General features: G+C 36.6%; 1 protein-coding gene and 1 long non-coding RNA gene across 29 annotated transcripts in view; one reads left to right on the top strand and one right to left on the bottom strand.

Moving 5' to 3' along the window:
• LOC148132379 (uncharacterized) overlaps window positions 1-24932 on the bottom strand; it is a 531004-nt gene that overhangs the window by 292668 nt on the left and 213404 nt on the right. The window lies entirely within an intron of this gene.
• The window catches only part of ADGRL3 (adhesion G protein-coupled receptor L3), a 573686-nt gene that overhangs the window by 504840 nt on the left and 43914 nt on the right, over window positions 1-24932 (top strand). For 14 of the 28 annotated variants that reach the window (XM_087957259.1, XM_087957267.1, XM_087957255.1 and 11 more), the window contains one exon: window positions 14404-14532. The exons of 10 other annotated variants lie outside the window; for them this stretch is intronic. In XM_087957259.1, the coding sequence (XP_087813385.1) occupies window positions 14404-14532 (129 nt within the window). Of the gene's footprint in view, window positions 1-2395; window positions 3219-14403; window positions 14533-18365; window positions 19186-24932 lie in introns of those variants that run through there. 4 more of the 28 variants (XM_087957266.1, XM_087957275.1, XM_087957272.1 and 1 more) reach the window with 4 other exon arrangements.

Below are 24932 nucleotides of genomic sequence, written 5' to 3'. Positions count from 1 at the left end.
CGATTTCAGATTATTACAAATTTAGAAATCTTGTAAGAGATTTTGTGATTGAGCATCACTCCTGTCCCTTATGGTCTTGATCCGCATAACATAATACAACATGATGGACCACTGTTATTATTTTGGAGAGAAATGGAGGAAGTGATTTCCTGTGGGAACTCTTTCTCCTCTTTGTGAGTTTCCCCATTTTGAGTTTCTACTGTATCTCCCTCAGTCTTCTCTTCATAGGGCTGAATTTGTACAGTTTTCTTTATGGTATTTTCCAGACTCATACTCTGATTTCATACCTGTGATGAGCATTAAAGACTGGTTGAATGGGTATTTCCATGTCTGAAATAAGAATCTAACACTAAATATACAGCAAACAGGATTACAAAATATATAAGATTCAGTATTGCAAATGTCTGGGTATACAGGTGAAACTCGAAAAATTAGAATATCGTGCAAAAGTTCATTTATTTCAGTAATTTAACTTAAAAGGTGAAACTAATATATGAGATAGACTCATTACATGCAAAGCAAGATAATTCAAGTCGTGATTTGTCATAATTGAAATGATTATGACTTACAACTCATGAAAACCCCAAATCCACAATCTCAGAAAATTAGAATATTACATGCAATCAATAAAACAAGGATTGTACATAGAACAATATCGGACCTCTGAAAAGTATGAGCATGCATATGTACTCAGTACTTTTGCAGCAATTACTGCCTCAATGCGGCGTGGCATGGAAGCTATCAGCCTGTGGCACTGCTGAGGTGTTATGGAAGACCAGGATGCTTCAATAGCGGCCTTCAGCTCTTCTGCAGTTTGGTCTCATGTCTCTCATCTTTCCCTTGGCAATGCCCCATAAATTCTCTATGGGGTTCAGGTCAGGCGAGTTTGCTGGCCAATCAAGCACAGTAATCCCACGGTCATTGAATCAGGTTTTGGTGCTTTTGGCAGTGTGGGCAGGTGCCAAGTCCTGCTGGAAAATGAAGTCAGCATCCCCATAAAGCTCGTCTGTGGAAGGAAGCATGAAGTGCTCCAAAATCTCCTGGTAGATGGCTGCGTTGACCCTGGACTTAATGAAGCAAAGTGGACCAACACCAGCAGATGACATGGCTCCCCAAATCAACACAGACTTCACACTGGACTTCAAGCATCTTGCAGTGTGTGCCTCTCCATTCTTCCTCCAGACTCTGGGTCCTTGGTTTCCAAATGAGATGCAAAAGTTGCTCTCATCAGAAAAGAGGACTTTGGACCACTGAGCAACAGATCAGTTCTGTTTTTCTTTAGCCCAGGTAAGACGCTTCTGACGTTGTTTGTTGTTCAGGAGCGGCTTGACAAGAGGAATACGGCATTTGAAGCCCATGTCCAGGATCCGTCTGTGTGTGGTGGCTCTTGATGCACTGACTCCAGCTTCAGTCCACTCCTTGTGAAAGTCCCCAACACTTTTGAATGGCCTTTTCCTGACAATCCTCTCCAGGCTGCGGTCATCCCTGCTGCTTGTGCACCTTTTTCTTCCACACTTTCCCCTTCCACATAACTTTCTATTAATGTGCTTTGATACAGCACTTTGGGAACATCCAACTTCTTTTGCAATTACCTTTTGAGGCTTTCCCTCCTTATGGAGGGCATCAATAATGGTTTTCTGCACAACTGTCAGGTCAGCAATCTTTCCCATGATTGTGATTCCTACTGAACCAGACCGAGAGACTATTTAAAGGCTCAGGAACCCTTTGCAGGTGTTATGGCTTAATTAGCTGATTAGAGTGGGACACTTTGAGCCTAGAATATTGAACCTTTTCATAATATTCTAGTTTTCTGAGATTGTGGATTTGGAGTTTTCATGAGCTGTAAACCATAATCATCTCAATTATGACAAATCACGGCTTGAACTATCTTGCTTTGGATGTAATGAGTCTATCTCATATATTAGTTTCACCTTTTAAGTTCCATTACTGAAATAAACTTTTGCACGATATTCTAATTTTTTGAGTTTCACCTGTAAATTATCAATATACCATCTTTTAAAATAGTAATAGCTTTTTTTCCAGTAATGTAGGAAAATATATTAAAGTTTTAGTATTTTGATTATTACTTTTGCAGAATTAAATGTTGAAAGTTATCTTTAAAAGAACACAGATTCTAATCTCACATTCTGAAAACTAAACTTCCCATATGTATACAGAATAAACTTTTTACTTGATTACTATTTTCACAGAATTATAGAACTGAGTTGGAGGAAAATACATAGGTCATCTTCTACAAGTATCCTCTTCCTATACCTATTATATTCTATTTCTTTTTCCTAAGTATAGAACTTTGCATGTTCTATTACATTTCATTCTAGATATTCAAGCTAGATTGTCTAACCTATCAATGTTGAATTTTATTTCTGTCTTCTAGGGTATTATTTATCTCACCCAGTTTTGTGTCAACTGCAAATTTGATAAGCATTCCTCCATCTCTTCATTCAAGTCATTAATGAAACTGTTGACGAGTAGAGGACCCAGGATTGATCCTTGTGGCACCCACTTGATACCTCTCTCCAATTTGATGAGGAACCACTGATGAACACTATTTGAGTATGATTTTTCAAGCCAGCTGTGGATCCATGTAATAGACATGCTATCCAATCCATACTTAACTAGCTTCCTAATCAGATTTCCTGAAATTAACATATTTAATGTCTACTGAATCCCTAAGGAAATTTTCCATTCAGAAAATAAGGAATTCTTCTTGACAAATCCATGTTGACCTTTGGTAATTACTGTGCTAACATCAAGCTGTGTTATTCTCAATCAGTCTCTTTATGGTCTTCTCTAAAATTCTCCCAGCTACAGTGTCAGATAGACTGTAGCTCTGTGCTGCTGGATTCTGCTTTTTCTCCTTTTTGACGAGAGGGACTGCAATTGCTCTTCTCCAGTCATCTGGCATCTCATCCAATCTCTGGGATTTTCGAAGATCAGACATTAAGGATCAGCCAGACCATCAGCAAAGTCCTTCTGTACTCTAGAAAGCAATACACCTATCCCTCATTCAAAGAATTCCTTGACAATTTTCTGTCAATTTCAAGTTTAATTTCTGCCCCTTCATGTTCCTCTTCACAGTTGTCTGGTGGAATATATGCCCCCACTTTGGAGAACACAGAGCCAAAATACAAGCTGGGTAGCTCTGTCCTTGTTGCATTTTAGCATTTTGTCATCTTCATTAAACAGCTGGAATACTACGATTTTGTCTTCTTTTTTATTCACATAATTAAATAGTTTCTGTTCTGTTTTGCATCCTGTACCAACTTCACTTCATGTGAGAGTAGTTTTTCTGATACTATCTCTGTAGCTTATGTATATGTATCCTTCCTTGCTGATCTTTCTATCTCCCATCTGTGTCCTTTTTTACCTTCAGATCTTCAGTAAATTTTTATGCAGCTACATTGACTTCTTATGCTGTCTTTCCTATTTTTCCTAATTGGAATTGCTTGCAATTTTGTTTTTAGTATATACTTTTTTAAAAAAAACCATCTTCTCCTGCTATGTAATCCTATTTATCTTGCTCTGACTTTATTAAAATACTTTTGAGATTTTCCAAAATATATTTTTGACTGCACTCAGCCTATTCCTTCCCTTTTTATTTTTAAATAAGTAATATTTTTCACTTGCAATATTTTAATCATGGGAATCATCCTATCGTGTCTATGCATGTCATGCATTTTATGAGCCAGTGTTGTTTCTGATTTTTCACTGAATGTTTAATAAGACCCATTGTAACAACATATCCTCTTCCTTCTCCAGTGCATAAGTCCTTATTGTAGGATTTCCATCTCTAGGTTGTACACAATTCAGCATGTCCTGCTAATCAAGCTTGCCATATTTTGGCCAAACATTACAAGTCCTTCTGAGATGGAACCCATTTCATGTCAGGTAGTGCAAACCATGATCACAGAAACCAAATCTCTCCCACTGACATACTCAGTTATTCACCTATATTCTTCTTTTTTTCCCCTTTATTCTCGTGTATAACTTTATAGTCATCATGTGATTAAAAAAAACATAAAACAGCATAAAAGCATAAAAATGCTTACATAATAATAAAATCCTAAAATTAAGACAATTATTTTCCTGCAGAAAGCAATAGCAAACAAAGCAAATAAAATAATCCTTAGAACAGGTAGAGCTTCATTGTAAGTAGAGTTCAAGTTGTATTAGAAAGGACATTGAAGGAACATGTGGGCAAATTTGCACTGCCAAAAATACTGTAAAATGGCTGAAAATAAGACATTAAAGTGGACCCCAAAACAGAATTCTACATGTGTTAGAATACTGATTATGTAATCTGCCTGCCTGAAAAGTTTCCTGTTTCCATCACTTGAGCTTCCAGATTCTTGAACTCCTTCCTCAGACCTTCAAAGATCATAGTAATATGGTTGTAAGTGTTCTTTGCAGAATCATTGTCCTCATGGTGCAGAAAAAAAAGGAATAATTGACAGTGGACTTGATAAGCCTTGAGCATGAGAAAAATAATAGTCCTGGAAAATGAATGAAGAGTCAAGATAACTGGAAGAGGGCAACCTTTCCCATCTTCAAAAAAAGAGAATAATAAAATCTGGGGAACTACATATTACTCATCTAACATTTGCAGACAGATCTGCTAATCAGAATTGCCAACAACAAAAACCTGGGTGGAGTAGCTAATACGTGGAAGGCAATCTTTCAAAATGCTCTTGAGGAATTGGCTGAAAATAGCATTTAGCGAAGACAAATGCAGCATTAAACACTTCATCCATTTTCTAGGAACTGTTTCTGTCAAACTCCAACAAAAATCCTACTTCTGTGACCTACAATTCACAATTGCCTGAAGGAAAATATAACCTCTTATCAGATAAGATGAAATGAAAATAGAAGTAGAGTAGTTCTGACTTTTCTTTTTAATTCTTTGCTATTTGACATCTTCACTGAGCTACTGGTACACTGTTTGTTTTTTTTCCAAATTTTCTTTGAAGTGTCAAAATTGGCCGTTTTTGTTGCTGTTAGCATCTCTCAGGAACCTTAGGAAATTTTGTGCATTTCATTTCCCAATACAAGCTCTGTAATTGCTGTAATTCTTTAATTTCAGACATTCTTCTTAGTTCACAAGTTCCTGTTTTCATCTCCAGTATGGATCTGGATTGATTTTCAGCCTTTCAACTTAGTCAGCTGACTTCCTTCTTTCACTTCTTGAAACAATATGTTATGATTACTGTGTCTATATAGTTTTCTTGGCAAGAATATAGTCACAGTCCGCTTTAGATATGGTTTATTGTGCAAGGTAGATTACAGCCCCTGGATTTCCGCTGTTCTCCCACTAAATACTAACCAAGCCTGACCTTGCTTAATTTTGTTTAAGCTAGTTAGCTAAGAACTGCCACTTGCTGTGACATTCATTTGTTTAAAATGTTTTTTTTAATTCAAAGTAGATGTTTGATTAGCTCACCTTTAATTTCCTGTAAAATCAAGCACTCTGCCATTACCTGATGCCCTTTCCCAACTCTAAAAAGTCTTCTCTCTGAATCAGATCCAGGATATGTGATCCTTTGTGTCCTACTTTGTCAGCAAGAGATGTCCAAGATTTCCTGGAATTATAATATTTGGACAGTTTTTGCCTTAAGCAAATCTCAAGTTAAATAAAGTCCACCACCATTATTACTCATTTATCATTCTTTCAAATGACTGCCATTAAGTCACTCATCTCTGAAATCCATTCCTTTATATCTGAAAACGCGGCATTTCTCCATCTTATTTTTTGCTATTATCAGAACATGAAAAAAAAACTTTGTTCTGAATTTGTTAAATTCCAAGTAGTCACTGTGTAATTAAGTACAATATTTGTACTCTTTAAAAACCTGAGTTTTCTCAATTGTCTGTCAATGTCTTATATTATATTATATAACATTACTATTATAAAAGAAGTATAAGGAAGAGCATGACCATTACATTAAACCTTAAAGTGCCCTCAAATGCTTTCCCACACCAATATTATTGCCCTCCTCCTTCATAAGTATAAAAGAGAAAGTCATCTAGAAAAATTGCCTAGCTATTTCAAAAATCCCGTAATAGTTAGAAAACTCCCAATTATTTGGCATTTTTACCTTTAATCTAACATGTTGTATATTATTTAAGATATTCAAAACATTGAGGATGAAATGCAAATCAAACAATAATAAGAGCATTAACCCAAATATTCCACTTGGACAGTAAATAGATGTCTGTTTCTATTTATTTCCTAATGTTATATATCCTGTTTCGTGTATCTTTTTTAGCCTTTTGTGTTAAGCCCATAAATGCATCAAGGCTTATTTGCACAGTATAGCATTATAAAGCATTCCTGACAGATGACTGACCCATTTCTTCTGGAAAGGGAGCATTATTCAGTTCCCATTATTCCATAACATGCACTCTGAGAGAACGGAGAACAAATTGTTAGGCACTTGAAGAAAGTCATCATTTTCTCCTCTGGGTATCTTTTCCAAAGGCTAAGGACTCAACTTGCATCCCCTAACTATCATCATTGTCTTTATTTATTCTTAGTCCTGTTTAAATCCTTTCATGGTGTCCAGGAATGAAATGGGGTTTGCCCAGCAAGACTGTAGTGATAATAATTTGGACAAGGAAGAGAGAGGGTTTTAAAAAATGTGTTTTTCCTTTTTACAGCTCTATATTCCAGGATTTTTCCCTCACAAATACTCTTGGCAAGCTAAGCTTCTCCTCAAGTTTAACATTGGTGCCATTTATTTTTGCTGATGCCTTGGGTGAAAAAGTGGAAGAAACCTTATCAAAAATGATGTTAATACAAAACTAGGTAGAATAGCTAATACTGAAGGAAACAAAAAAAATTGATTGGTTGGAGAAATGGACTAGAAATAATAGAATGAATTATTTTAAAATGCAAAAGCATTTTTAAAAAGTTCACTTAAAAATGAAAGCAGGCATAGGATAAGGATGACTTGATAACAGTGTGTGTGAAATATATTTGGAAATTGTATTTGATCTGAAAAGAATAAAAAGATATTAATAAATCGGCAGGCATGGCTGCTAAATGGGAAGTACAACTGCAGGATCAGTGAGGTTCCAAATCAAAAGAAATTATTATTTCCTCTCTCTTTGGAAGTGATTAGAGTCCCTCTTAGTTACTGCTTCCAGTTCTGAGCACCACAGAACTGAGAAAGCTGGAACTGCTTCAAAGAAAAATGAAGAGGATAATCAGGGATCGTAAACAAGGGATTGTAAACAGGGTTGTAAACAAGATAAAGAGAGAACAAGGCATATTTTCTTTTCAGGATAAACGACCAAGAAGAAAAGCAATAGAAATGTTCAAGTCTGGTGTCACACACAAAAAGATAAAGACTCTTTCCAGAAAACAGGAACTGAAACAATGCTTTTATGTTACAAAAGGGTAGATTGTGCTTTTTCCAATATTAAGGAAGTAGCCTAACTAGTTATCAAGGATAGTGGTGGTTTTTCCTTCAGGAGATGAGCTCGAGCAAAGGGAAAGGAACACTGAGCACAGAATAGACTTGATGAACTAAGTGACTCCTTCAGCTCTCTTTTTGCATCATGCTTTGATTAGAGGAAAAAATGTGGAAGCTGAGGGATCATAATGTAATTGTTTAATTAATTAACTAGGTTACTTAATATAATGGGAACTAAACTGTCTGTGCCCCCTCCCAAGTTGCGAAGGAAATCTTTCATGCTAACAAATCGTAACTGCCAATTACAGGTAATTCTTGTTTAGTTACCATAACTGAGGCCAGCAACTTGGTCACTAAGTGAAATGGTCACTAAGTAAACTTTTGGTTGTGCTTATGATCTTATTTTGGCTTGTCTTGCCTTTACAGACCTGTGAAGGTCTTAAATGCAAGGATTGGTGGCACAGTTACTTTTTCATTACTGTTATAACTGAAGTTTGCTGTACAAGACAGTTGCTAAACGAGGACTACGTAACTTAAAATCAACGCACAGTTTCTGACTAGTCCAGGCTAAATGTATTAAAGGCTTTTAAATGTATCAAATGTAATACAGCAGACATCCATTGATGCTGGTCAGCAATACATTGTTTACTTTTAAAGTAATTGTTTTACTTTTACTTAAGGATAAGGGATGAGATCTGAGGCTCAAATTCTTTGGCCCGACGAGTTAAGATAAGTTGTACTATCTCATACCCAAAGTCCAAAACATTTCTAGAATTCCAAAAAGTTATGACAGAAACACCATCGTTCATTTCTGTCCTTTTCACAAAATATCTGAGGAAATAAGCATGAAGAAAGCTCTTTTAAAAGAAAATTGGGGAAGGTCTCCAGCCAGCTAAAGCGTGACATGAATGATTGTTTTCTGGTGATAGTTTCAAGTGATCCCACAGATGGCCCATAAACAAATTATTCTGTTCTTTTGAAGTTGATAGCATAGATATTAAAATATGGAGAATATACTAGAGCAGGGGTGTCCAACCTTGGCAACTTTAAGACTTGTGGACTTCAACTCCCAGAATTCCTAAGCTGGCTGAGGAATTCTGGGAGTTGAAGTCCACAAGTCTTAAAGTTGCCAAGGTTGGACACCCCTGTACTAGAGGTTGAGCTTTTTTGTTCCTATTTGCTCAGATTTCTTTCCAGCCAAGCCCCATGCATTTTGGTTATATGTATTCAGGTAATTACTATAAACATAGTCAGGATGTCTTACAATAATCAGTGAAACAGATCAGCTGCAACTGCCAAAAACATCAATTCAGTCTTAGGCTGTATCAGCAGAGGGATAGAATACAAATCATGTGAAGTGATAGTAGTGCTTTTATATTGTTAGTGGTAAAACCACCCTTGGAATACTGAGTCCATTGGTCAACATGATGTAAAAAAGATGTTGAGGCTCTAGAAAGAGTGCAGAGAAGAGCAACAAAGATTATTAGGGAACTGGAGACTAAAGCATATGATGAATGGTTGCGGGAACTGGATATGTCTAATCTAATGAAGAGAAGGTCTAGGGGTGACATGATAGCAGTCTTCCAATATTTGAGGGGCTGTCACAAAGAAGAGAGGGTTGATCTATTCTCCGAAGCACCTGAGGGCAGGACAAGAAATAACAGTTGGAAGTTTATCAAAGAGCAATCTAATCTAAATTTCAGGTGAAATTTCCTGTCAGCGAGAACAATTAATCAATGGGTTGGTTTGTCTTCAGAAATTGTGGGTGTTCCATTACTGCAGATTTCTAAGGAGTAATCAGACAGCCATTTATCCCAAATGGAATAGGGTCTCCTGCTTAAGAAGAGGGCTGGACTAGAAGACCACCAAGGTCCCTTTCAAGTCTTTTATTCTGTATTATGTATATCATGTTGTTTTTATCTAATATTTGCAACACTTGTTTTAGTGCACAAAATGTGTACTGGAATTCTCTTTCCTCATCCTAAAGCAGAAATGGTTTGAACATTTGGACGTCATTAATGGGTTTTTATTCTCAGTGCAATGAGTATTTATTCAAACTAGTTCCATCATATTTTATGCATACTTTCTCCAATCTGCTAAACTTGGAATAGCCATGCTGGCTAAGAATGTTGGGGGCTGTAATCCAATTCATTGTAAAGGAGAACAGGTTGCCCTAAATAATTGTTTCCTAAAAATTAAAGAAAGGTGAGAATTGAGTATGTTTAAATTTATAAATTATAACTTGGTAATTATATGATTTACATCACCATGGAATATGGTATATACTATATATCTTGGCAACTAAGCTCAAACGTTAATGCTGAAATAAGAATATTAATTTCAAATTAAAACTCGAAATTAAAATTCGAAATGCAAATTATTTTTATTTCAAAATGTAGTTTCAAACATTCTGTTTTAAAACTGTACAACTTTTGTCAGTGTTGTAAAAAAAATCCATTCCACATTTAGCATTTAGTGTGGTATAGCAGTTAAGAGCAGAGAGATTCAGATTCAACTCAAGCCTCAGCCATGGATGCTTATTGTGTGAGTTTAGGATAATCACTATCTCACAGGCTTGTTGCTATGAATACAAATTGCATCAGGGAGCCTTATGCACACAACCTTGTGCTCTTGGGAAAAGAATATTTTGATCAGCAGGAAGTTTCTGAAGATGCCCCCATTGTCAGAAGTTTGATGTTCAGGTCTGCAGGAAACAACCTTCTCCTTTTGGCTCCCAAGCTATGGACCACACTCCCTAAGCAGATGGCTTCTTGGCTTCTTCCAGGATTTAGAAAGATGATAAAGGCTCATCACTCCTTGATTTTAATGTTGATATTATTTTCAATTGTGTTACTATTGTTGTACTCTGTATTTTTATTATTATAAAATGCATTCAGTGTTGGATGAAACAGAACAATGGGCAACAAATCCAGTTCAACATCATCATCCAAATGGATTAACTTAATAGGGATATGCACCGACAGGAGCCATGGTTGATGGTGCAGTGGTTAGACTGCTGCATTGCAGGCTACCTCACTGCTGATTGCAGTGAGGAGTTCAATTCTGACAGACTCAAGGTTGTCTCAGCTTTCCATCTTTCCGAGGTTGGTAAAATAGGGCCCAGATTGTTGGGGGCAATAGGCTGACTGCTTAGAGAGGACTATAAAGCACTATAAAGCGGTATATTAACAGCTGTTGCTATTGCTATGCAAGTTAATCTACAATTATTTGGGGATGGAAGCACTAGGTTTCCTATAGGTCAGTGATGGTGAACCTTTTAGGGACTGAGTGCCCAAACTGCAACGCAAAACGCACTTAATTCATCACAAAATGCCAACCCGATGATTTAACTTGAATAATGAGGTTTTGTGAGGAATTTCAATCACTTTTTCACAACTTCTCCTTAGTGGCACTGGATTTCTTTAACAGCACAACTCAGGAATGATGGGAGTGTAGTGCAGTAGCCTCTGGAGGGCCATCACATCCTTATTCCTTCCTTTCTTCTTTTCCTTTCCTTTCTTCCTTTCCCCCTCCTCTGATTTCACCTTCCTTCAGGGGTGGGATTCTACAGGTTCGCACCTATTCGCTGAACCAGTTGTTAACATTCTAAACAGTTCAGAGAACCAGTTGTTAGAAGAAATTACTGGCCTAATCCTGTAAGGAAGGCAGGAAGGAAACATTCTGGTGTTGCTTAGAGAAACTGCCTCTCCGTTAACCCTTATTACATTCTTGGCAGGACTAGGCTTCCTGTCTCTGGAACTTCTCTCTTTATCCCCTCCTTTGCTGGTACTTTGTTTGTGTGGGGTGACCATTCAAAGTTACAATGGCACTGAAAATAGTGACTTATGACCATATTTCACACTTACAACTGTTGCAGCATCCCCACAGTCACGAGAGGCCAGGCAAGGAGAAGCATGCCTCGATGTGAGTGATGTTGAATTGGCCACGCCCAGCCAGTCACATGACCACCAAGCCATGCCCACCAACTAAGCCACGCCCACAGAACTGGTTGTTAAAAAATTTGAATCCCACCCCTGCCTTCCTTCCCTTAATCCTGTATATTGTGGTTCGTCATTGTTAGTATTTATTAAAGAATGCTGTGTAGCTTAGAACCTCTCAGCAAAAATAACAGCAGCTATTGTTTGTAGCTGAAGCTATCCTAGGCTGTAATTTATGCATATGTACACGCGCACACACACACCCTATTTTTACTCCACTTTCCCTGGGTCCTTGGGAAAGGAATAGCATCTTTTCCTCATCCCCATCTTTAATAAACCCTAATCTCACCTCACAGTCTTTTCGCTACTATTGTCCACCTTGCTTACCCCTCTCCTAAAAGTGAGGCTAGGGAAGAAAGCCAGGAGGGGGAATCTAAGGGGGAGGGAAGAAGAGACCCAGGCAGATCCCTCTGTGAATAGCCTCCCACCCAGATTTTGACTGATTTCTCTCTGATCCTGTGATGAATAGACCCCACCCCTGTTTTTGGACTCTTATTTTATTTTCCCCATTTATTGGGGGAAATTGGATTTTTATTGGGTCTTCCCCCCACTCTATGCCAAAAGGAAAGCCAGCCGGGCTTCTCCTCCTAGAAACATCCTTTCCCCTGCTCCCTTTTCCCTTACCCCCACTCAATCCCACTTCGAGACAGAGGAGCGTGCACTGGAAACACATGTTAGGGTGACGTCGGAGCCTCCAGCACTTTCTGACCCTCCAGCACTTTAACAGCAACTCTCCATGCTCCTCCAGGCCCAGCTTGCTGAGATGGAGGCTTGCCAATGGAGGTGCTTCTGTTGCCCCCCACCCCGGGGCTTTTGTGCTCAGCACTCAGAGGGGGAGGGGAGTGCTTCCCCATGCCGCCCCCTTCTTTCTCTTGGCCCTGCCAACAAAGGAGGAGGAAAGCCAGGCTTGAGAGATGGCCCCCACCCCGCAAGATCTGCCCCCACCATTCTCTCCCAGCCTTTTTTGCTGGCAGCAACAGCAAATGTACCACGATGAAGGCGGAATCCTGTTGCCACGCAAAGCAAGCACAAGGGCTCCCGCACTAAGGCTCCAGCCCTCACCACCGCCACGACAGAGCGACAGCTCTTTTGTTCCTCTGCCACAACAGGGCCACAGGGAGCCGCAGTAGAGAGGTGAAAGAGCTGCATGGGTCGCATTGTGGCTCTGCATTGTAATAGGCTTCAGGAGGAGGACAGGACCCTGCACAAGTGAAAAAGTTCACTCAAACAATTCCAACTTCACGGGATCTTTTTCTTTCGTGAGAAGTTGGAATTGATTGAGTGAAATGTGGCGGAGAAATGGAATTGGAGCTGGGCTGGGATGACAGCATGGATGCCCAGAGAAGGCTCTGCATGCCACATATGCCATAGGTTCACCATCACAGCTATAGATGGTCATACCTATAGATATTTCCAATAAGGAAATTATGTACCTGAGTTCCATTTGCTGGGTTTTAGGGACATCCAGTTTTCCAAAAAATAACAATATGCCCCTTTTCACTTGGAGCACCAATTGGAGCACCACGGATGCCTTCACTTTTTTTCATAGTCATTGGTAAAGGAAAAGGGGTTCCTGATTGGTTTGCCAAAATACTGAGCATTTCTCCAGGTTCATTTTTTGTACTATTATAATGTATCTAACATCCCACCTGAAAGGTTTGTCTTGTACAGTATACTTTTACATCATTATTGTCACCATTCTTTCCTCTCCTATATAGTTCCTATAGCATTTTATGGTCAACTGGTCAGCTTGCAAACCATCCATCAGTTTTTGGCCCTGCAGAATTATTTCTTGCACAAGGCCAGCATCCTGGAATATTGTCAGAACCTCATCTTGTGCCAATCATTGACAGAAGGTTATCCATTTTTAAAAAACAAGAATTCTTGAAATGTTTGGCAACGACTCTGTTAAAATAAAGGAAAGCTTCACAAGACAATAATTTTTAATCAGGCTGTTTGTTTAGGCAGACTTTGGAACGTGCTTGTTTACTCTCATGCTGGGCAAAAACATTATTTTTCTTTAACTTTGATTGCTCATATCAATCTTGTCTGGAATCTAATTTCTATGGATAAGGGTTTTCATATCTGTGATCGCTGAATTAACTTTTAGGTTTTGTTTCTGGGTGGATTACTTTATATCAAGAGCAAAGTACAGATTGGGCCTTGTTGAGGGCACTATTGGAAGAGTTCAAAGATGAGTTTAGGGACAGTTCATCATAAAGAAAATCTGTCTCTGTGTTTAGGTAAGACTCAACAACAAATTGATAGCACACAACCAGTCAGTTAATCAGGAAAATTTGCCAATTTTGGCTACTAAAAAGTTTGAGAGTTGGTTCTTTGTAAAAAAAAAAAAAAACCAGAACAGAATTGTAAATATGGAATATGAAACCATAATATCTGAATGTGGTATAATAAGCTTCTGTATCATCACAAAGTATTCACCAGAAGTACAATCTGACTTAGGGGAGATCCTGTTAGAAAAGGACAATGAACATTATAGCATTATTGCTCAAAGCAATCTTCTTCTTTTTTTTTACTTTTTGTACTCTTATTTGAACATCCTAAATCCTTTTGCCTAGAACCTAGAGAACTCTGAAGAAAAATTGTGACTAACCTGATGGTGTTAATTGTGCCATTTTGTTTTGGCTGTCTTCCTTATATTTGTTTGGCTTTTTCTACCAAGTTTCTCACAAGGGTTGAATGTAGCAGGCATGCAGAGTAACACTTCAAACTTACATTCTCAAAAGTTGGTTTTGCATCACCGCAATCCATTTCTGTCTTCATTGTCAGCAGTGTCTGCATTGATGGCATTTAGCTTGTTGCTTGAAATAACTGGCTGCTTTTAATCAGGACTGTTTAAATTGTTGTCAGTCTGAATATTTTCTTTTCTTTTTTTTAATTCAAATTTGCCTGATTGACTTTTTTTTGCTTTTTTGTTCTGTTTTGTTTTGTCTTTCTCTTGGCTGCTCCAGGAGCCATGGCTAACCATCTTATAACCAATGCTCTCCTTCGTCCTCATGGCACTAACAACCCTTATAACACATTGCTCGGGGAATCGGCCGTCTATAACAACCCTTCTGTCAGCATGTACAACACACCAGGTGTCGTGGAGCTTCTCTCATTTTTTTAGTGAGAGTCCCATGATGTGCTTTTATAGACACAATTTTTCTTTCTTTCTGTTTTCTTTTCTTTATTTCTAATTGAGCACAAATATTTCCCCATGCATTTCACAAAGTCCTTCCATTTCTTCCAGGCTTTTTGGCAAAATGCCCCAATTAATTTTGGAAAATCTTTTTTCATCCTATTAATCAGAATATGAATATATATATATATATATAAAATATATATATAAATTTTGATATTTTCATTTTTATTTGCTCTTCAGTTCTATCCATTTAATCTCTTGTATATTTATTTGACAATCATTCATTTGAGAAACAGGAACACTGCCAAGGTAAGTGATGCTTACCATTTATTTTCAAATTTAAAGCATAACTAGAGGAGGACAGAGTATAAGTCAGATGTGTTTTCCTTAAAAAAAATGGTAATAAATTGAAGTTGACTGTCTTTACATTCCACTAAGATTAGTACAGCTGAATATTAGCAAATTGTCCACTAGTTTCATTTTAAAAGCCACAGTTGATTAGTATACCATTCCACCTGACCAGGATTGAATTAGTTGACCTCATTATCCTGCAGAATAATGCATAGGTGTTATTAATTACAGCCAAGGTTGTTTTATACCTTGCAATAGTTGCCTGAAATTTAGGTCACAGCAGTAACCTCAAAGATTCTGAAATAGGTAGATTCTCCTTCACCCAGAGAGACAAGATGTATTTTATGTTTTAAAATGGATTTAATTGCATCTAAAAGCTATTATTCATTCTATAACATTACTCGTATGACTACATTTTATTTTCAAAAATTAACTAAAATAATGGATAATTGTGTTGTACACCATCATAAGAAATTATTTTTAAAAATTTCCTTGCAAATATTGTATGATTTTTACAAGATACTACAATTTCTTAATGTTTACACCAGATAAATCGGAACTAAATTTCCCCCATGGAATATTACATATACATATGTCTGCTAAGAAGTCCCATAAAATTTTAAGAGACAGTGTATTCCCAAATAAACATATGCAGAACTGCAACATTACAACTCAAATGTGTTCATCTGTATAACATCTTCATTCTAATGTGGATGAAGTTAAAATACATATTTTCAGCTGGAGATTTAATTGCAAAAAAAAAAAAAGGAACATGTCCCCTTGCCCATGCATAGAATGGCAGAATTATTCATTTAATCATGTGTTAGGTTTGCATGCTTTTTACACAAAAGTTACTTTTGTTTCACATGAATTTATATGCAATTTCAGAAAACATGGTTTGGCCAAATGTCAGGGCTTATCTTGCTAATATTTTAAATCTGGGTTTCTTGGTAAACAGCTCTCCTGATATACAAGTGTTTCATTTCAGCTAAAGATTGCAATAAATCACCAATATGCTGAAGTTTCCATAGTCAATACATAGTAGATTATGGAATCTTGAACTTTTTCTCTGGATTCATTCTGCTCTTCAGGATTGGTTTCCAGGACCAATTGGTATCCATCTACAGTTAATCCTCAACTTACAACCTTTCATTTAGCGACCATTCAAAGTTACAACGGCATTGTTACAAATTGATTTGCAACCAGTCCCTTTAATTATGACCATCACAATATCCCCAGGGTCAAATGGTCAAAATATGGGTAATTGGCAACAAGCATGTATTTGCAATGGTTGCAGCATCTCAGGGTCGTATGATTGCCATTTGTGACCTTCCCTGTCAGCTCCAACAAGCAGGAACAATAGGAGAAGTTGGATTTGTTTAAATGACATGATTCATTTAACAACTGCAGTGATTCACTTAACTGTAGCAAAAAAGAGGTCATGAAATCAACCAAGACTCACTTGACAGTTGCCCTGTTTAGCAGTGGAAATTCCAGTCCCAATATTGGTCATAAATCAAGGACTACTCCAGTGAAGTGCTTTACAACTGATTCTGAAGTCACACAAAACTGATCCCAATATATTTCTATGCAGACAAAGTGGCACAGTTTTGCACAGGCACGCGTACACAAAATATTTGTGTCATGTATGTAAAATTGCATGATGTGGAAGAGAGGGAGGGAGAATATTGGATTCAGCAGTTCACTGATTTGCCCTCGAATCTGAGTTATAATCATGACTGTTGATTAGCCCTATCACAGTTCCCTAAAAAGCAGAGAAACTGTGGTCATAGAGAGAAAACCCTAGGAAAATAATTACAATTATTTATCTTGATTAATTGTGACAGTTTTTATGCTAGTTGCATTAGCAAGCTGGCCTTCCCTTATGACTAGCATTGTAGAAAAGACCAGCAAGTTCATATGTTATACTTGCACCTCGGCTCCAACAACCAACTGCACTTCATTTAGGAAAGAACCATCATCCCTTGCTAAAGATTTTAACCTGGTTTGAAGACCATGAATAATTTGTACCGTACCTGGCATATTTCCTCCTTGCATAATGAACTAACTTGCCTGTACATTTCATCCTGTTTTATTAACTGATTAAAAACTATAACCATTTCTGCCTTTTCCCCCATAATAGACTTTGGAGAAACTCCATTTATCTGAAGCTTGATCTGAATGAAAACACATAATCAAATTGAGCTACTTCCAAATAGCCCATATCAAATTACCATAGAAATTCATTGAATGGCTTTAAGTGTGAAAATTCCAACATAATTCTTAAATAGACTGTTTTTCATAGATCTAACTTGTATCCCTATGTTTAGAAGTAAATAATAATCTGACCCCTCAATAACAAGTATGGACAGATCTATCTGTCTGTCTGTCTGTCTGTCTATCTGTCTAGCTAAAAGGTTTATATGGGCACTCATCACAATATAATCCTCGGCTGCTTAGAAAAAAATCAAACTCATATCGTAAGAATAACCCCCCTCCAAGTTAAAAAAAACATCATACTTTTAAGTAGGCATCATAATAAGCTCACACCAGCTATACGTGCTGAGCTCAATTCACATCCTGGCCCAGAGCCTGGGGACCATGCAACATCTTCAGGCCTTTTAAAAGTTCAGGAGGTTAGAAGCCTCAGTGGGGAGAATTGGATGGGCACTGCTACAAAGTGGGTCCCTCCCAACAGATAACATCATTTGATAGATGGGACCTTCTGGTGGGGCAGATGAATGCCTTCAGATCAAATCCCAAGGGTGTGGGAGGGAACTGTTGCAAATTGATTTTCCAAACAATCACTGGGATATATGAATAAGGAACTTAGACTAGAAATCTACCATAGTCTGTTTTCTTACCCCTAATTAAAAACTGGGATACCTGGATCACACAGCAAAAAAAATTCCATGTTGCATATAGCTAGAGAAGTAAAGCTTGACGTAGATAGACGATCTCAAAATTTGGTATATTTAGTACATAGCCTTACTATCCCAGGAAATAGAATGTGTAACAATAATAAAACAATACAGGCAATCCTTTTTAGTGACCACAATTGAGGCAGGCAACTTGGTTCTTAAGTGTCGCTAAGTGAAACCACAATTGTGCTTATTGTCTTATTTGAACTTTTCTTTGCTTAACATATCTGTGAAGGTTATAAATGTGAGGATTAGTTGCGAAGTTACTTTTCTATCAGCATCATAACTATGAGTAGTCGCTAAACAAGGATTACCTGTATGATTTATATGTGGGAGGTGAACTCTTGTCTGCAACTCCTGATGCCAGAAGGCATGAGATGAAATCCTATTTTTTCTGCCAGACATAACCTGTCAAATTAGGTAGTGTGCTGACACAAAGCCTAGGAAAAACAAACACTAAAGAGCCAGAAAAGAAAGGGGCAGCTCCATTTTTTCTCTTTTGCTTTTTTTCTCACAGGAGGAGCTAAAATATCTCCACCGGTGCTGGCTCCTGATAAATCAATGCCCCCAGCCTTTAGAATCTGAGTTTGAAGATCCTGGAAAAAATATTTCCATTTAGGGAATAATGATGTTGGATTCTGATTAGAGTTTTGGATTTCATTTAGTAAAAAATCATTTGTACTATGTACTGGTTATATTTTGCTTTACTTATTCTGCCTTCATGCTGTCTGTATATTCCTGACTGGTGAGTAAATTCTGCAGAAGGCATTGTCTTTTGTTACTGTTTTATTTTCTACTTTTGTCTTCAAATCTTGACTAATTCTTTATTTGCCTAATAAAAATTTGAATTCTAAATGAGCTGCTAAATCTTATTCCGACAAGGAATTTAGCCCATAGCACATGCCAGCTGCCTGGCTTAAACTAGAATGAGAATAAAGCAGGTCTGGAACTTGCCACTGCTTGAGTAAACCATTGCAATGAGAGGTTGTTGGTTTTTACTGGAATAAAATTGATGGTAACAAATTTACCCTGTAGACTCTCTCCTGAGAATTGTGAAGTGTGCAAAAGGGTTGTAAGTGGAAGATCAAGAGTTCTTCCTCTGACATCAAGCCTGCTTGTTGTTTGTAAATTCCTTAAAACTTAAATGGCAGATATTCAGGGACTGAGGGGATAGCCTGGAGGGTATGTGTGTTATGGTTGTTCCTCAGTACTTAGGATGTTATTATTACATAGATTATATTGTTATTTTATTGTTTGTTGATATGCTTAGTGTTTGATTTTACTACCTTTCTGGAATATAAGCCATTCAGAGTAAAACTTGATTGAAACAGCAAATAGATCTAATAAAATAAATAAATCTAGAAAAGCCAAAGGACTTAGGGTTCTTGTTCTATTTGTAGGTATCTTATTGCATAGATATTTTCTTTGGCTTAGGATAATGGTACCTTTTGGGCAATAACTTCTCACAAACTGGTAAACTGAAAAGCCTGGAGACCTGTTTTATCCCACTTCAAATTCATGTTTTCCAGTATAGACTCAAAGTTCAATAGACTTTAAAGTGTATAGACCTTAAAATCCTTAAACATCCGTATTTCCAAAATATTCTTTTTTTCACCTTAACGTATCTAACCTCCAGCATCCTTAGATTGGTGGAAATTGTTGATGAACTAGTCAGTGAAGGAAAACAGAGCTTTGGCTGTTTCTATCCAGGCCCAAGGAAGAGCAAACATCAAAGGAAAGAGAAAATGGAAATGTTTTGCTCCAGGAAAATGGAGGGAAATACATTTCATTTAACATTGCCTCAGGAAAGCATATAAGAAGCATCGTGGCCCAAAATTCCAGCAATTATCTGCAACAGATGTGTCGTGTTTGTTCTTCAACCCAGAATAATATGGACTTCACCTAGAATCAATTAATGGAAATTTGGAAAGCAAAACTTGGTGGAGTAGATGCTAGAGCATCAACCCTACACCTTATTTGTCAAGATGAAGACTTACTGAATAGCAGTGTGGAAGTCATTGCTCACAACAAGCAAGAAACCAAAGTCAAAACATGCAACTTCACCAAGGGACCTGGCCACATGACACTTTTAAAAGCAAAATAATCACAAAACAGACCATTTTTGTAGTAGTTAGCAACCAGCTCCAACCTCCACTATCCATAGCAGCTTCTAGAAATATAAGTGAGCTCCAAAAGTCCTTCAAATTTAATACAACTTTTCACAGAGGAAGTAATCTATCAGCAACCAAGAAAAACAAGAGGAAATTGTGTTTGTAGATAGAACATGAGAGGAACAGAAGTTCCCATTTTTCACCAAGATTTTTCATTTCAACATATATTCTATCTCCCAACTGTCCAAATTCAAATTAAGATGGAAAGAATGTCAAAGTTCATTGAACCTGCTAATCATGGACCCTTCCTACTTATCTTGGGGCTAAGGTGATATTCTCCATTAGTTCTTCCCTTTGAAGACAAAAACCTGTCAAGGAAAAGAGAGAAAAAATCAAATGAACTAATTGCATAGTCGGTGCAAGCAACATAGCATTTTTCACGAATGATGCAAACTTCAGAGATATGTAGTTGCTAAATGGGAATGTAATTCATCTTTTTTAGTCATTACTAAACAAATTCATCTTTGGGTGGCAACTTGGTAATTTGATCAGGAAGGTTTTAAAGTAGAATTTAAGGAGGCAGGAGTTATAAGAACCATTGGTGAGTAACAAATTGATAAGTAATAGTTAAATACAGCAGTAAAACAAAGTCTTTTGGAAAATATTACATTAACAATGAAGCAAAGAAAGTACACATATTTTTTTTTAAAGGAGAGATTGAATATAGAGCAATTAACCCATTATGTTAAATGTCTCTACATGTCAACCCTTTGAGGTAAGCAAAGCCATGAAAAAGATGCAGAAAGGATTCCAGGAATATTCTATAGTATTGCAGAGTAACAGAATTTGGAAAGCTTGTCAGAGTTTGTTTTGCCTCATCTTATACCAAACTAAATAAAAATGGGATTATTTTAAGTTTCTTTTCATACTTTCCTATTTCCCAGAACTAACTCATCTTTTTTCCTCTCTTAATTGTTCATTATTCTCTTCCTTTTCCATAGTCAGATTTATATTTATTGATATTACACTAACACACAAATTATGAGTAACAAGAAAGGTGAGCTAGATGTGATAAGACACAAAGTCAATTATAATAAGATTCTCCACCTCTGGAAATTTTTATTAAAAAGATGGACAGCCATCTCTAAAGTTTATTTAACTAGTTTTCCTGCAACACTGCAGAAGGTTGAATTAGATGGCCTTTGTGGTTCCTTCTAGTTTTCAAATTCAATGGTTCTCTTTTTCAGTAGTGTTAATTCAGTGGAGTAATTTATGTAGCCATCAAAACACAGTAGCAAGCTACCTTGACAAAACTGATTAAAAGGTAGAACTCTAGCAGAGGAAAACAGGAATTCTGATCTCCATCATGTTGTCCTCCTATTGCAAGGACTATGAACTGGGTGAGGGATTATGGTAAAGGGGCAGGGATATTATCTGTGAAAAAAATTATACCCTCCCGATTTTATACCACAATGACAGTTCAACAGAAATAGGCCTGGAAGAAAAACTTAACAAATTACCACTGAGTGACTTTATAGCAAAGAGTTACCAGGCTGAGGAAGAATCCAAGTCAATTAATCCTGAACCTTGAATAGCCAGAAAGTTTATAATTATCAAAGGGTTTTTAATAATATTAAGACTTCTGTGAAAATAATGAGTCCCTCAGTGAGATAAATGTCTGGAACTGTTTAGATTAATTTTTTACTCTAACAGAAATAGAAGTAAAGAAAAGATCTGACAAATGGAAAGCCCAGTGTTAATAAGACAATCCAGACAGAGTTGTTAAAGCAGTTTGTTTTTATAGGATCAAATTCTTCATTGTGGTTTTATATCCTTTTTAGCTGAAGCTAGTAAAATGATAAATTATATGAGATTGGTGGATACATTAAATTGCAATCAAGACTCACACGAAAAGTCTTCTTTTTTCTTCTTTTCATAATCAAGAATAGAGAGGAAAAAATAACAAAATGAATAAAAACAAAATACAAAAAGAGAAAACAAAACAATGCAATTACAATAATATAAACTGTATGATTAACCGTACTCATGCATAAATAAATGAATGCATGATTCTTTATATAGCAGTTCAGTAAAAAGAATAATCCCATTCCATTGCAATTGCCCTGCAAGGTCTATAGGCAGTTCATACATGAGAGGCATCAGTTTTTCAATTCCCTGGGTAGCTGGGGCCATAAATGTGTCTTTCAGTTTTGAAGAACTGATCTTGTGGCACTAGAGAATCTATTTCCATTGTCCAGCTCTCCGTTTCTCTGCAGTAGCTATGAGATTCCAAATAATATATATACATCTGAAAATATTAAACTTTGTTTGAAATTAATGTATGCAATTACTTCTTCCCCAAAAATAATTATTCAGGAAATTGCAATACATAGATTTTAATGATGCACATTCTTTTTCTGTACAAACAAAATAAGCTTTATGAAATTTATAATTTTATTTTTTTGTTATATAAGCCATATTCTAAAACCTAATAAAGTTGCCAATATTGAGATTAAAGCATTTTCCCACTGTTTAGGAATAATATGGGTCACTAGTTTCTAATGACATTTAGTCTTTAAGCCTTGAATTGATGTATTGATAATGAATATTTATAAAGATAAATTGTAAACTTTGGAGTCTCATAGAATTTTATGATTCTTTCTAATTACTTTGAGGCTGAACATGTCACTGGTCCAAATAAAGATATCAACAAATGCTTTAATTGTACATACTGTCAGAAACTGATAAACGTTATTCATATTTTAAGATAAAAAATGATTTAAAAATGCATCATTATCATCCAGATGATTATCTGATATAGAGATCATCATCTATCCAGATTTTCCATAAGGACATTTTCAAATCTATTTCAAGATCTGGATTACCTCACAACACCAATTTATCATTAGAACGATATAAATGTATTTGATTCAATAGTAACGGGATGGGAGATATAGCAAATCTATTTCATTTTTATCAATCCATATAAACATTCAAAAAAAGAATTTCTGCCAAGTAAAAATCTAAAAACTGGTACTAATCAAAATATATAGAGTGGTACAATTCAAGATCCAGAAAACTAAAACCTGCATCTTTAACTGACAGTTAATATCTTTTTCAAAAATGTCTTTACAACTGGAGAACTCCATGAAACTGTACATGAAACAGTGCACAATATATGAAAATGTTTTCTGGATATGTACATAGAACATGCCTCTATTGTTTGCAAGTTTCCTGATTATTATTTACATAAATTACATGGTTTAATGCAAAAATTATCATATAGACCAGTGGTGGCTAACCTTTTTGGGCTCCTGTGCTAAAAATTGCATGCGCGCCAGCACGCACACACTCGCGTGCCAGCACCCGAAGTGTAAATGCATGTCCTCACGCCCCCTACACATGTGCATGCAATCCCCCCGCCACCCCCTTACCTGCACTGTGCCTCACAGCTGATTTTTCAGTTGGTTTGAAGCCTTCCTCAGCCTCCCAGAGGCTTGTCCAAGCTCTGAAAAAGGCCACAAATAACAGCCTCTGCAAGTTTGCTTTTCAGGATGAATTATAGGCCCGTTTCACGTTACTTCATGGATATAGATCATCCCATGATAGGATCCTAATTTATTCAATTTTGTGATAGGAATGGGTTCTAAAGTTACATTTCAGAATCTCTTAATTGTTAGCACAAGATGATTCATTTTGAAATATCCCAAAATATCAAAAAATCAAAAGTTTGTTAACTCACACTCAAGGATTATCATCTAGGTGTAAGTAGTAGTTTTTCTTTTTCATTCTTCCATCCATACCTTTTACACTTGTAACATAAAAGAATCATGTTATTTTTATTTGTGTGCACAGCAATTAAGGAGCAAAAATAGACTTGGAGAAAGCTATATACATATTCATGACATTTTTGTTTCCCCAACTTGTTTAATTTACCTTAGAGAACAGAGCATTTATATATATTCTATTGCTGTTTCCACCTTTAAAAACACCTCCTAAATTTGCTTATAAACATAAGTTTTCTTAATTTGTTTATTCATTTTAAAGATTTCATACATAACATTGCTTCAGGCAGTTACAAATGCCATGAAAAAATGTAAACAGTTCAAAGCAAATGTAGCATTACTAATGTGAGCCCAGTGGCTTTAACTATCTACAATTACTACCTACTGTCAGTTTGCTGCTTAATTCAAAATTTAGCATAATACCAACCCAATAAAGGATAGATATATCAGAAGCATAGGATTTGGTAAATTACACACGTTGCCAACATCCAAAAGCAAACACATGATCCTCGACTTACAGCTGTTAATTTAGTAACCATTCAGTTACAATTGCACTGGGAAAAAAATGACTTATCAGCGTTTTTCTCACAATGATTTCACAATCATTGCAGCATCTTGGTCACATGATCAAAATTCAGTTGCTTGACAACTGGTTCATATTTATGATTGTTGCAGTGTCCTGGGGTCACATGATCACCTTTTGAGATCTTCTGATGAGCAAAATCAATGGGGAAACCAGATTCATTTAATAATTGTGTTACTAACCTAACAACTGCAGTGATCCACTTAACAAATGTGGAAAAGGAAGGTCATGAATGTGACAAAATTCAGTTAACAAATGTCTCGTTTAGCAAAAAAAAAAAAAAAATTGGGCTCAGTTGTGGTTGTAAGTAGAGGACAAACTGTATTTAGAACCACTGAAGCATAGAGTTGAAGTGACCAACTTGGGTTATTGAGTCTAATCTCCTCTTCAGTGTAAGATTCCAGGGGCTTTTTCATTGGTGTGTTCTAGCCTCTGGTTGAACACATCTAGTGAAGGGGAGCCTGTCACCTCTTTGAGCAATGAGTTCCACTGTGGAACTATTCACCCTGATAGGGAGTTTTTTTCCTAATATTCAACTGGAATTTGATTTCCTGTAAAGCACTTTCCAAAACAATTAATCCAGGCTGTGCGGGAACATAAAGCTG

Source organism: Notechis scutatus, chromosome 2, assembly GCF_049901735.1.
Source record: "Notechis scutatus isolate UNSWTSFEM ecotype Mainland chromosome 2, rNotScu1.2, whole genome shotgun sequence".
NCBI classification, from domain to species: domain Eukaryota; kingdom Metazoa; phylum Chordata; class Lepidosauria; order Squamata; family Elapidae; genus Notechis; species Notechis scutatus.
This window is presented reverse-complemented; position numbering and strand designations above follow the sequence as displayed.